At 33.8% G+C, this 13,493-nt stretch overlaps 1 protein-coding gene across 1 annotated transcript; it reads right to left on the bottom strand.

Annotated features, from left to right (window-relative positions):
• Positions 1-871: 871 nt before the first annotated feature.
• Positions 872-13,265, bottom strand: LOC130656494 (pre-mRNA-splicing factor SYF1-like). The gene is made up of 22 exons (XM_057459357.1): positions 13,146-13,265; positions 12,647-12,801; positions 12,362-12,415; positions 12,130-12,199; positions 11,554-11,751; positions 10,605-10,700; positions 10,380-10,418; positions 10,240-10,284; positions 9,870-10,049; positions 9,485-9,642; positions 8,587-8,886; positions 8,099-8,267; positions 7,273-7,386; positions 6,730-6,816; positions 6,117-6,302; positions 5,616-5,719; positions 4,493-4,592; positions 4,005-4,121; positions 3,356-3,401; positions 2,994-3,224; positions 2,626-2,663; positions 872-2,080 (listed from the first exon to the last, which is right to left on the bottom strand). The coding sequence occupies exons 1-22, from the start codon at positions 13,194-13,196 to the stop codon at positions 2,051-2,053; spliced, it is 2,568 nt and encodes an 855-aa protein (XP_057315340.1). The 5' UTR covers positions 13,197-13,265; the 3' UTR covers positions 872-2,050.
• Positions 13,266-13,493: the final 228 nt, after the last annotated feature.

Below are 13,493 nucleotides of genomic sequence, written 5' to 3'. Positions count from 1 at the left end.
TTACACTGAATATACCATGGAGACACGAGCTCTTTGACGTCAACCGTATGTTTAATCTTGTAAATTTCCTTCAAACAAATTACTCCACGTGTGGATACTGGAATGGTGACAGACCACATTACATTTGACACAGGATGATATAAAAATTATAATAAAGGAACTATATAAAAAAATTTAAAATATGGTTCAACACATCTCTTATCAAATTAAGGCGAATGAACTTTCCTTTTGCCAGCATATTTACTAAGTTTTTTAAATCTCTTACATCAAATTTTTTTCGGGTATTTCTCGCTTGCGGATAAAAAATTTTGATTGAAGAAGCCATTTTCAAATAAACCACGGTGGGTTTTTTACGAGTCAAGTATAAGACGTTCTGTGGTAACGCTAACATATTTTTATGACAACTAAAAGCCCTGACTAATATATATATATGCGTATTTGCGCCGTTTTCGAGGGATTGGAGTCGTATCAATTTTAAAATCAGTCATTTTTAACACTAAAAATAAAATCATACCCACTTTCGAAGCAGTAGGAGAAAAGGAAAAGGTGATGAGTTGGGTGTTCAATTAGCTTGATAAACCAGAACACTGATTGTAACAAGGTAGATTTTTTAATTTATATTACATCCGTTGTGCGTTTCGAGGTACTGGTTATGTTTCCGATTAAAAACAGTTTGACACTAATAGTATTCATTTGTGGTAATAATTAAACATTTCACAAACTTTCTGATAGGCATAAGCTTAAATTGCTGAAAAAAATTAATTATACGTCATTGATATTTCAAGGCTGGATGTACTTACGCATACATTTTAAGCTCAGTCAATATACGTTATACAGTATTTACTTCAAGAGAGATAATGTTTAACTACCCTACACCTTTGACAGCTCTCTTTAAAACAGTACATATACATTCAATACATTCAAAATTACAATTAGACTTCACTATAAGTGAGCTTGGGAATACAAATTGGTACTAGAGTAAAAGAATGCGTGTTGACGAATAAATATTTGCGAAATAAAACTAAAATAAACACAAAATGAAAAAAAAAAATCTAAAAATTAATAGCGAACATTTTCGTTGTCTTTCAGATTTGTGACTTCGCGGTTTTCGCAAAATACCAGTTTTTTAATTTTCTCGGGGCCATCACTTATTACTCAAAATCTGAAATCGCAAATAGATTGAGAAGAGCTGAGATAAACAAGTCATTTCTGTGGGGTTTGCAAACTTAGATCCATTTTACAACGCCGACCAGATGACGTGGAGTCTAAAAGCAAGTTTAGTCATGCAGAATTATCGAAATCGAAATTTATACCAAAATTAATTTGTCCTTGGCGGTAGGTTACTTGAGAGTGAAGACTAGTTCTCCCCCTTCCTTACTTTTATCCTCTCCAGGACTTCTTAGCTATGGTAGTAATAAAAATAGGCAGATTACAGAATCAATATGAATCTTAGAAATAAATTTTTTTTAGCTTAAGATGTTTCAACACATAATCCCGCCAAACTCCGTAGGTTTTTATTTCGAAATTACAGCATAATTTATTTTTTTTGCCTGAAAATATCTTAAAGTAAAGGAAATTGCAGTGGCGCCCAAAGTTAACCTTTCGACTATTATGGCTGTTCCAACGAATGTGATGTTTTTGTTTGCGGTTCATATGTCAATGTTGTACTTAAAAACTTCCGACAGCGAATTTTCTAAATTATTCCGTCCTTCGAGTCGTATACACAATGACAACATCATTTCTCGTGTCACGGCACTGTTTTTATTGATGAGCTATTCGCTAGATATAAATCCATCACAATTTTATTCAAAATAGTAAAACAACAAAGATAAGAATTATTTTTAAAACGTTCACAGTAAAATAAAAACAGCCGGCGTTTATAATTAGATATTTGTGACGTCGCACTTTTGTCGTTACATTGAATAAAAAAACATAACTGGTTCCGACAGCGTTTGCTGATGTTGTTTTTACCCTCCCATTTCATAATTAATACGTTTCTTCTAACAACATTAAGATCTTTTATCACAACAGAACTCGTTTCTTTGATCAATCAATCCGACTTTTTTATTCCACCAAATACCTTTGAATAAATTAAATAAATTAAAGTTAATTGTATAATTAAAACATGCATAATTAAAGAATGTTTTTTTATATAATAAAAATATTACTTTTATAATTAAGAACATAAACAAAGCCTTAAGTTATCGTTTCTTTTTGTCACGCTATATCACCTCGTCACCAGACTGCTTTTCTCTATGAAAATGCTAGAGACTATGTCCGAAGTTCACTTTCATAAGCGTTTCAATTACTTTCTGAAATTTCTTAATTCGACCACCAGCATCGCAGGCGCCTTTTAGTTATTTAGTCTTAGAACAAAACTACAGCTAAACTGGAGTAGCTAAACTGTTATATGGCTGACCTAGAAACATATAAAAAATCTTCACATAACAGCTTCTCACGCAATATCAAACTTTACGACACTTTTTAACCAACACATGGTTAGTTTCCCACGAGGTGAATGCTTTAAAAAGTTATACAATGAAATAATTTTTACTGCTAGAACACTTTTCTTAATTTAGGATTTAGTCTCAATAAGTACAAATAAACCGTCACACAAATTCGTACCTCCTCTGGTATTTCTTTTTGTTCCAGTCGAACATCGCCTGAAAATAAAACCACAATTAAATAACTCGGTCACGTGAATAGTCACAGAAGGAACGAAACAGTCGTAGTATAGTGCAGTATTCTTTGAGTCATATGTACACGGTGATATTTATGCCGAACCACCTTGAGGAAATATTAAGAGAGGTGTTTGGGACGAATAACAAAATCATGAATTCATGGATTATGTTACTTTATCACTTGAAAGGATATTTTTATAGAGACGAAGTGTTAACGATATTGGCGGCACTCTCATTGGCGGCATTGTTATTAAGTTGCAGTCTAACTGGGTGGCAATATTGTTTGGCGCACTTAAAAGCGTTGTATCCTACCATCATCTTCACTGCTCTCGTCATCACTATCTTCAGCCAGCTCGATTTCTTCAGGATTGTTTGTACTCTCAACATCAGCAAGACTCTCTGCTTGTGTTTCACCTCGAACGAAAAGCACACTCTTAGAAGGAGGCTGCGTCTGCGGGGGTGCTGGTCTGTCTTTTTCCGCATCTTCAGCAAGGGCAGCCGCTTTTTCTTCTAGCTTCTCCATTTCGTTCTTTGTAGCCGTTTCTAAAAAAAAATAGTGACAAATTATGGCAAAAATTTTCGCTTTTATATTTATGAATTATATGGCTTCAAATTTTACTCGTGTCGATCTAATAATAGTAGGATAAAAAACGCCTCCCTTAGGAGCCTCGTACCTGCGTTGGCTTGAGATGCTAACAGCTGCGCAGACATAAAATTAACCTAAATAAAAAATATTCTAAGCATTAAAAATGTTGTTTCTTAGACAATAAAAAAAATTGGACATATCCTACTCTGTGCAAATTTGAATCTACATCGAATAATTCAACATTGTTAATTTGTGAAGGTCTGATGAATCTTCTTAATAATTCTAACAGCGAGTAATTTCGGATTTCGAGAACATTAATCGGAGAAACTTTAGCGGATTCGAAAATGCGCAATTTTCTTTGATAAATGTTCGCGAATCCACAAATTGACAAACTTTCACGATGTTAGCAATCGGAAAGTATTTCGTTTTTGAACTTCTTGCTGAGAAAAAAAATTTAAACCGATCTCTACCCAATGACCATAACTATGCCATCTTTCGAGAAACTTTTATTAATGAATTGATCTTTTAACCTTGTGGTTATTTGGCGAAAACAGTGAAACAACGATTTAGAAAAGATAAACTTTCGCGAAAAAAGTCGAATTTCGCGAAATTCGTGAATGTTTATTTCATGACGTTTCTCCAATTAAAGTAGCTAATTTAGACGACGAAATCAAGTACCGGTTGCTGTTAATCGGATTTTCGACAGGATTATTTCAATAGCAACTTCCCGCACTAACCTGCGTATTGTATTGAGCTTGAACGCTCCGTTTAATTCTTAACATTTCACGGAATGTATCTTCGTTCCCATGTTTCACTTCAAAATCATGCCACGCCTTCCAAAAGTTAGCTGTTAACTGAAACAGAAGAAGAATGACAAAAGATTACAGACATTACAGTTTAATTGTCTGCAGCGAGAAATGGTAAGGCTCTAAAGAAGGCGCTGCACATCACTCAAAAATATTTATCAGTTATTTAGATGTCATCGCCCAAAGGTATGATAGATAAGGCGTATCTGCTGGGAATTACATAAGACACTCCTCAAATTATCTTTAGGTAGGTCGAAAATTCTTGAGCAAGAGGATTTGTCGTTATTTCATAAGAAGAATAAACTGATTTGAATATTCATTTTAAAAGTTTTTTTACAAACTAAAACAAGTCAATATCAATTTCACAATATACAAATGCGATTCTTTATAGATTAGTACAGGAGATAATTAGCACTCACCCTCGGATCACACATCTGCGAACCATAGCTATACACTGCTCGTGCTCGATCAATCTCGCCAAGTTTGGTTTCCAACTCAGCGTACCTCATGCAAATATCTCTAAAAAAATGACAAAATAAATTAATATCAAAATTACGAACAAACGAAACGGCCAAGGGGCATTTTTAGTTCGACCAGTAAAACGAGTAAACGTTGCAGAGTCGCCTAAAAGCAGGAGCTGGAAAGTAATAAGCACACTACAACTAAAAACTAAAACGTGTCTAGGTTGGGTGCGTGAAAATTCGACAGGTTTATTTAGTCCAGCCAAAAAAAAGACTAGGTAACACTTTAACCTAAAGAAATTGATTGCTGTTTGCAGGTATTAATGTAGCTACATAGAATTCATAAATTCTTGTGGTTTATGGACTTACTGAGTGGCCTCGTGATATTTATTATTTATTTGTGATATTTAGGAAAGCAGAATGTATGATAACCAACTTTATTTACTCCACCCTGTACAAATGAAACACAGCTAGATAGAAGATCAAAAAATATAAAGGGCTAGCGTCCGTGAAATGTTGAATCTAAACATCTCAATGAAAATATCTCGTGTTACTTTCCATTCTAAACCTGGGTTCGTCAAAACGTTCCAACAACATACTATCGCAATTAAAAGTCATTCAACTTCGTTATGTTATTGTTTTTCGTTTAACGTCAACCAGTATTAGTTGTGTGGTCACACAGAAGAGAGGAGAAGTTGAAAAAAGAGTTGTTATACAACACACAGAAACCAAACCTCGAGACGAACTCAACATTAAACGTTTTATTAACCGTTAAAGAAAAAGTAATGAGGATAAATTGTCTAGGTCGAGTTTCAGACAACCATAGCTTTTGTCATTTTGGTAAAAAGATATTGTTATAGTGTCGCAGTACGTGTTTAATTAACAAACCAAAATCATTATCGCTGAATTGTCGATATCTATATTTTGCAGGCTTGTTAGAGGGAATGTAATATTTTTGATATCACTGTTTCCAGTCAAGGTTATCAAAAGGAGGCGAAAATATAGCTTTAATAGAGTGCTATCCCAAAGCGAATTATGAAAAAAAGAACTTTACCTTTAAATTATCAGGTCGAATTCTTACCTGGCATTCTGGTCTGGTAACGCTTCGATGGCTTTCTCGTAAATTTCCCGTGTGTGTGTTATACCAAACATTTCCGAAGCGCGTTTTATATAGATGTTGAAAATCTGAAAAAGAATACATCAGTCAACAACAGTCTAGAAACACGGGACAAAATTAAAGGAACGTCAGCCCAAATCCTGCTTTTCTTTACTTCAATGTTTTGTCGGGTTGACTGAAAGACTTCTGTTGAAATAACTTACACTCCGCCATTTTAAACAAAATACCGATATTTTAAGGATATCTATATTATCTATTTTAAATTACCCGTATACGTCTGTCTGTCTGTCACGCAAAATGGTAGCTTAGCTGCGACGGGCGAACCCATGGATTTTTCCACGGGCTAACGACTAGTGTCATTATATTTCCACTAGGACTCCACGGACCATGTTTATTTTGCACATGTCATATCAGTTAAGGAACCTGTTTAACATCAACTGTATAAGAAGCCAAGATGGTACTCACTTCGTATTGTTCAGATTTAGGCACAGCCTTGGTAGCTCTTTCGTACACAGCCATAGCATGTCTCGATAACCCATAGTCCTCTTCAAGTTTAGCATACATGAGATAAAAGAATTTTGCGAACTTTTCCGGACACTTTTCTAAACATTGTTCAAATAAGTCTCGGGTTCTTTCTAACTTGCTTCCACCCTAAAGTACAAGGCAACGTTTTAATTAAATGAAAAGACCTTTCAATTTTTAAATCTAAGCGAATAATAAACTACAGCTCGACCTGTATAGCAATAAAAATAAAAAGTAGGTTTTTTTATCATACATATAATTGTCGAAAAACTCGGCTTGTTCAGGACCGAGAAAAAGTACGAGTTTCTCACCGTTTCTCTTAAAATTTGGAACGTTGATTTGGTCAAAAAAATGAATAGAGAAATCAGATGTTGAAAAATTGTCGAAAGATTAGATAAATATGCGGCCATGCAATATTCGAGTTTTCGAGTGTTTTTGCCTGTGCATAAGAGTCAAGAGATCGAGTAAAAAATTTGAGTTCTCTTAAAGTTGAGTACTCGAGTTCTTGAGAGTGAATCATACTTTATACACTATTGTACAAAATATTTCAACTTACATATCTCTTTATGAATTTCGATAAATACGTATTCCAAATATCGTAAGCGTGAGGCCATTTAAATAGCGCGATGCCTCGCTCATATGCCTAAAAAACAATGATCAGAAAACGTCATTTGGGTACAAAAATAGGTCTACGACATGATGTCTTCTCGAAATCGACAAAATTAGTGACATGCCGTACGATACTTAAAACGCATCTTACCATACTTAACTCATCTCGTAAGATATTTAGCACGTCATGTAACGAATAAACGACTAGTACGACACACACTACATTGCTTTACGACACTTAACATATCACCTGATACAAAACTACGTCACTTAGGACGTCTAACGCAAGTTGTACGATACCACTACGCGCTTTACGAAAAATAACATATGCCATACGCGGCATGTATCAAGTGAGTTATGACACTTTTAACGTTTTACATCAAGTTTTTTGCTTTTTTATGTCCAGAAATACCGCCTTGCACGATCCGTAACACAAACTAATTTTATAAAAAAAAAAAAAATGCGACTCAAGTTCTTAAATTATGGCTACCTTGTATGATTCCTCGAAGTATTTGTGTTCTTCAAGAAAAGCGGAAAAATTGATGATAATCTGAGGTGTTGCAATGCGAAGGTCGATGATACGATTGTAAACAGCTTTCGTTGACTGAAATGAAAAATGTCTTTCGTCATAAAGGTAGCTCACAAATATTTCCGCTAACTTGGAATCAATTTTAGAGGCTAATAAAACATCAAGTTGTTTCGAATACACAATTCCCAAATCGAGTTTTAAGGTAATTGAAAATCGTCAAATTTGGTTGATGAAGAAAACAGCAAAAACATTGCCATAAAACTAGAAAAATTACAAATACAGCAAGTCATATTTATGGTCTGTAGGCAACGCCGGTCATGAAAACATGTTCGGGTAATTAATGCTCGGGTTTGCAATATATGCTGGCCATGCTTACATTTGAAAAGTGTTCTAGGGAGTACGGACGAGGGTTATGTTGTAACGAACAAAAAAAGGACAAGCGGTGGAGGGGGTTGGTGGCGTCTCGAATACGTATTTCGGACAGAGAAAGAAGGGAGTTAAAAGCAAACTTCAGTAAACAAAGTGGAGGAGGGACAGAAATGATGATTATTTCAGCTAACGTACTTTTTGAATGGTCCCTTTCCTCCTTTTATCCAATGCTGATTTAAGGCTTTTTCACAAATTTAAAGAAACAAAAAGAAATGTCTTAAAAAAAAATAACATAAGGTTACTGTATCCTTATATCAGCTTGTGTTAAGACGCATTTAAATAAAAGTTCTCAGACTGATAAGCTTGAAGAGCAGATTAAAATTTCATCAAATTCAACAATTTTCACTTCACTACCTACCTGGAAGGTACCTAAACTTTCTTCGAGATCAGCATACATCGACCATACTTTGATTGACTTATGCACACGGCTTTGAACGGGCTCCTTCTGGTCGTAATAACTAGTACCAATCTTCTTACGGGGAACAGACGTACCTCGTCGTAAAACTTTCAATGCTTGGTCGTAATTACTTAAAGAAAAACAAACGTATTAAAAATAAACGAAGGCGACAGTAGTTTTAGGATGTTATCAGTCAATAATCCTACAGACAATTTTTTGATTTACAAGATTATTATTAAGGCAGGAGCTATACGTATCAATTAACGTGTAAGTGAAAGAATTAAACTAAAAACATGCTATCCTACTTAAATAGATAATAAAAAACCTTGCACAAATGATGAAGATGAAACTATTTTCCAATTTTTCTAGACTTAATTTTCAAGTAATCTTATAGCGCTGGCCACCTAAGTCGGAATAAAAAGTACGGAATCGAGAAAAATATACCGTACTCGTTTCTTATTTCCATCTCGGCGTATTCACACCAAACGCTAGCCAGGTCGTCCACGTGTCGATACTTCACTTTCAATGCTTTCTCGAACACGATACGCGCCTCTTTCAGCTGTTCGTGTTTTTCATAAAATTTTGCGAACTCCACCCAGAGAGTGTGCGGCTTTCCAGACGCCATCATGGGATCGACTGTTTGCACTGCCTCGGAATAAGTGTTGATAACTTCGTGAGGTTTGTCCTCGTGAAGCTGAATACGTTTGTGCCATTCGTGCACATTGTGAGGGTTTTGACGGAGTAGTACACTGAATACAAAACCAAACAACATCATTAGAATCAAGGTTATTTTTCGAATACATGAAAAAATTAAGATTACGTAATTTTTTAAAAAAAACTACGCTAACTAATTTCACAAAAAGTGGGCGAGAAGAAACTTTTTAATTGTTGCTTATTAAAATAATTTCGCGAATATTAATTTTGTGAAGTTGACTTGTAATAAATTTCACAATTTTATTCAAAAAAGCGAAAATTAAAAAAAGAAATTTACATGCGAAATTTACAACATTAAAACAGCCTAACTTTATCAATTAGTGGAAGAAAATTTATGAGTTTTTATACGTCACGCATGAAGTGTATAATTTAGATCCTGGGACACGTATCGTTTGTTATGATAGCTGCAATATAACGACTTCTCAAACAAAACTATAAATTATGCTAGATTATTTTCACTCGCTTGTCCTCGCACTTCCTACCATTACGGAAATTTGAAAAAAGTACGTACACCCAAAACTTAAGCGTTGCGTTTTACGCTCATACAAATCACTGCCTGCGTTGCGTCCGATTTTGTAGGTCTGCACTGGTTGAAAAAAATTAATTCACAAAAAACAAAACAAGACTACTGACCTGTTTAAAAGTAAAGGTCGCCTATCCATGAGCACTTCGAATCTTGCCAAACGTAATTCCAAATCGACTTCACCATCAGCATCAAGTCCAGTTTCTTGTGATTCTTCCATCTTCGCACTGATCATGCTCTCCTCGAATTGTGCATAAGCATCGAATACCTGACAAAAAAACGCGAAGTTCACTATATAACAAATATTTCATCATCTCTATAACAGCTTTAACCTTCGTCGATAGCAGTACTAATAGTAACTGAAGAGACTACACTACGTAACTAATTTTAATAACCACTAAACTGATTTTGGATGTGTCCATTTAAAGAGAATACGATAAAAAATGTGTACACCAGACCAATACTGAAAGGACATTCATACTGACTGAGCCATACCTCACCAAAATCTCGAACTGTCATCACTGTCTGTATACCTTCCTCGTATACATCACGTGCTTTCTCGAAGTGACTTCCTCGGATGTAATAATCTGCTAACGAACACCACAGCTGCCCTAATCCGTCTGTGAATCTTCGCAAAGCACCATGGATAATGTCAGCCACCTTTAAACTTTTGACCTAGTTTTATTTTGATAAAAAAAAGAATACCAATGCTTGAAGATTTGCAAAAAACGTGTTTATAAAACGATCGATCCTTTTTTATATAAAATGCGCAGAAAATTCAATGCGTTTATCGCGTTGGCTTAGATAATAGAACTCAAAATATATCCTGTAGCTACAATCGTGGACAAAATTATGAAAATCTTACCTTGTCAGGATTTTTTGATATTAACTCGCATAACTCATGCCATAACTAGAAAAATAATTGGTCAACTTAGTACAATGTGATAGTTCAAAATCTGTTTTTAGGACACGTAAAAATAAGAAAGAAAGAAAATTTAACATTACCTGATGATTTGATTTTCCCTTCTTCGACACAAATTTTTCCTGTAGGTGAAGAAAGGTCGTAAAACAATAGGGTTTTGATCAATATCATGGGAGTCACAGCATATTTTAAGGCGCTTAAGACAATTAAATTTCCAGTTTTTATTTAGCTGCTCATGGAAGTATACATTCATTACATGCTTGTATACCTTTTATCAATTGAACTTGTAAACTTGTTTTGGTTCTTACCTGATCGATAATAGATGCAAGTTTTAGAGCAGCTTCGTCTAACCATCCGATATCCATCAAATAATCTATATAAGCTTCTGTGTTTTCAGGTTCCAGCTAAATAAAAAACTCGAGCTACATCAAAGAAGTTTACAAGAAAAAAACTTTGCATATTAGCAAACTTTGTAATGGATTTACGACTGTTGCCAAATTAAATAGAAGAAACATTTTTGTTATAGTCCATTCTTATGAAAGCTCTCTTGAAAAAATTTTCGCAAACATTTCCATCTTGTTAAGGTTCCAGTGAGGTTTGATTCTCTTTTTTACATACTAAGTGGATCATCACACACACACAAAAAAAACAACTTTTTAAGAATTAGTAAAAAGTTTTTTTATAATCCTTTTTTGCGAACGTTTATTCATGCAAACATAAAAATTTCTTTCAGCGGAAGTTTTTTTTTTATAACTGTTTTCTTCGCTGTGTTATTTATAAGCAATATTTAGGACAATGCACAATATACAAATGTGAAAACTTAAAATTATTGAAGATAACAGCAACAATCTGAAAAAAAGCTTCTGCAAAAAGGTGGAGTTTACGGTTGACTTCAACTAGCTTTTCTTATCAACTCCTTGAACTCCTTTTTTTCCAGAGATGTATTTTACATCAAATGCCACTCAAACTGGTTTGTAGTCTAAGAAGCTGAACTTCTCCACAACAGATTCCCTAAATGGCCTCATCAACTAAGTGGACACCTAATCAAATAGACTGTTAATTCTGCGCTTTTGCCATTGATCTTTAAGTAACTCCTCTATGTAATCTTGATCCCCCTACATTTTTTCATCCGAAATTCTAAAAGCATTCAACACAAGTGCAGTGCCTATCAAACAACAAAAGTCACTAATTAAGCCAATTCCAAGACAAAGACATAAGAATAACTCATGTGAATGTAACAGTGGTAATAACACTCACCTTTAAGTATCGACGGTAAACCCTTACTGCTGTTTCGGGTATATCATATTTATTGACAAAAGCAAGATATTTAGGCCATATTCTCGAATGCTGCGTAATGGGAAGAGCTCTTAATGCTCGGTCGAAAGCATGTCGGGTTTGTGTTATCAGTTTCTGGTCCATCAGAAATTGACAATAATCTAACCAAATACGAGGCATCTATAAAGAAACAACTCTTTTCAAAAAATGCAACTATCTGGCATACAGAACTTTTTCTTGTTTTAATTTAAAAATAAGTTGTTCATCTTTTCATTTAGTACAAAAGACAGGAGAAGATGTCACAGAATTGTAATTGTCTACTAATCAGAAATTCCACTATAAACATGAGCACAGATTTTTAGTATCGTTTGAATTTTTGAAAGATGCTTTTATAACGATTTTGTCTTAAAGATTAACATTTAAATTTAAAAGATATTCCACAGTGATTTGAGATGCACATGTTTGCCTCCAGATTTCAGTTTTATTATGTCCTGCTTGGCTACTGTGTATATCAATAAGTATACAATAACTATGTTATAAAAAATAAATATTTTTTACCTTGTGCATAAAAACTAAGCCTCGTTCATGAGCATTATTTCCATCCTCAAATAAAGGATCAGTAATACATCTAAACACAATAATTGTCACTTAGTTTTTATATGATCAATACAACATCCAGCTCAATATTTAATCACAGATATTTTCTTACATATCATCCTATCGTGAGATAGTGTCCTACCTGCCTTTTTTGTTTGAGTATAAACGTATAAAAATTTTGCTTCGTACTTACTTCCCTTTCGTTTGTAATCTTCTTAATCTCAAATAATTATACCATAACTTGTAACTGTAAAAAATATAAACACAATTCTTTAAAACAAGCATAAAAAATAAAAGGCGATTTGGGATATTATATAATTTTTGTGTTGTCTATAAAATGCACCATGCATTTAGTTTTTAAAGGTTAAAAGTGAAAAAAAAAATTTCCAACATTCATTTGTCATCCAACATTCATTCAAATTTATCTAACAATATTCATATCATCTGAAAATTAAGACCAAAAGGCTTCTACTCTCACCTTCCAGGAAGCTCTTTTAATGCTCTTTCATAAAGAATGTTTACAGCATGTCCTTTACCACCGTGTGAAATTTTATGTTCAATATAGCGCATCCAACATTTTACTGAATATGGATGACGAAGAATTTCTTCCTCATATGGCAAATCAACATCCTCCTAAAAATGCACAGTAATAAAAAAATAGATATCAAACAATTGTTATGTTATCATCACATGTATACATTGTAACAAGCTTTAAAATCTGGTATAAATCCACAAGTGCAATTTAGACCTGGACTATGTGACATAATACAAGTATTGTATGTCAGAATTTCAATGCAAATAGTTTTCTCTGCTATTGCAGCATTGTGTATATTTATGAAATTGTAAAATGCAGTTATAAAGCAGAATATCTGTCTAGTTCATTTTTATGTATTTTATCATGATTCAACCAACGGAAGTTGGAACATAGCTTGATATTGGACTTTATTTGTGAGTTATAAAGATACATACACACTTACCAGTACTAAGGCACCTTTTACTGGCTTTCTCTCTTTAATCAACTCTACCATTGTCACAAATCTACCTTTTTTATTTCTAATGCTATGTTAAAAATTGATATTTAGCAAATATAAATATGAATGAAAACCCAGGTTACTCACAAAGCAAAAACAAACTAAAAATTATTACAAATAATTATGTGTCTTATGTGTCTGACTAACCTTTATGAAAACACACTTTATTATTATGTTGATAAAGAGACAATCATGGTAAATCAGTTTTAGCACCTGAACAAAAAGAAAATATCTAAAATATTTAAAAACCATGTTTTATTTTTGCCCAAGTTAAACCTACATAATGCAAACAAA

This window comes from Hydractinia symbiolongicarpus, chromosome 9 (assembly GCF_029227915.1).
Source record: "Hydractinia symbiolongicarpus strain clone_291-10 chromosome 9, HSymV2.1, whole genome shotgun sequence".
Classification (NCBI taxonomy): Eukaryota; Metazoa; Cnidaria; class Hydrozoa; order Anthoathecata; family Hydractiniidae; genus Hydractinia; species Hydractinia symbiolongicarpus.
This window is presented reverse-complemented; position numbering and strand designations above follow the sequence as displayed.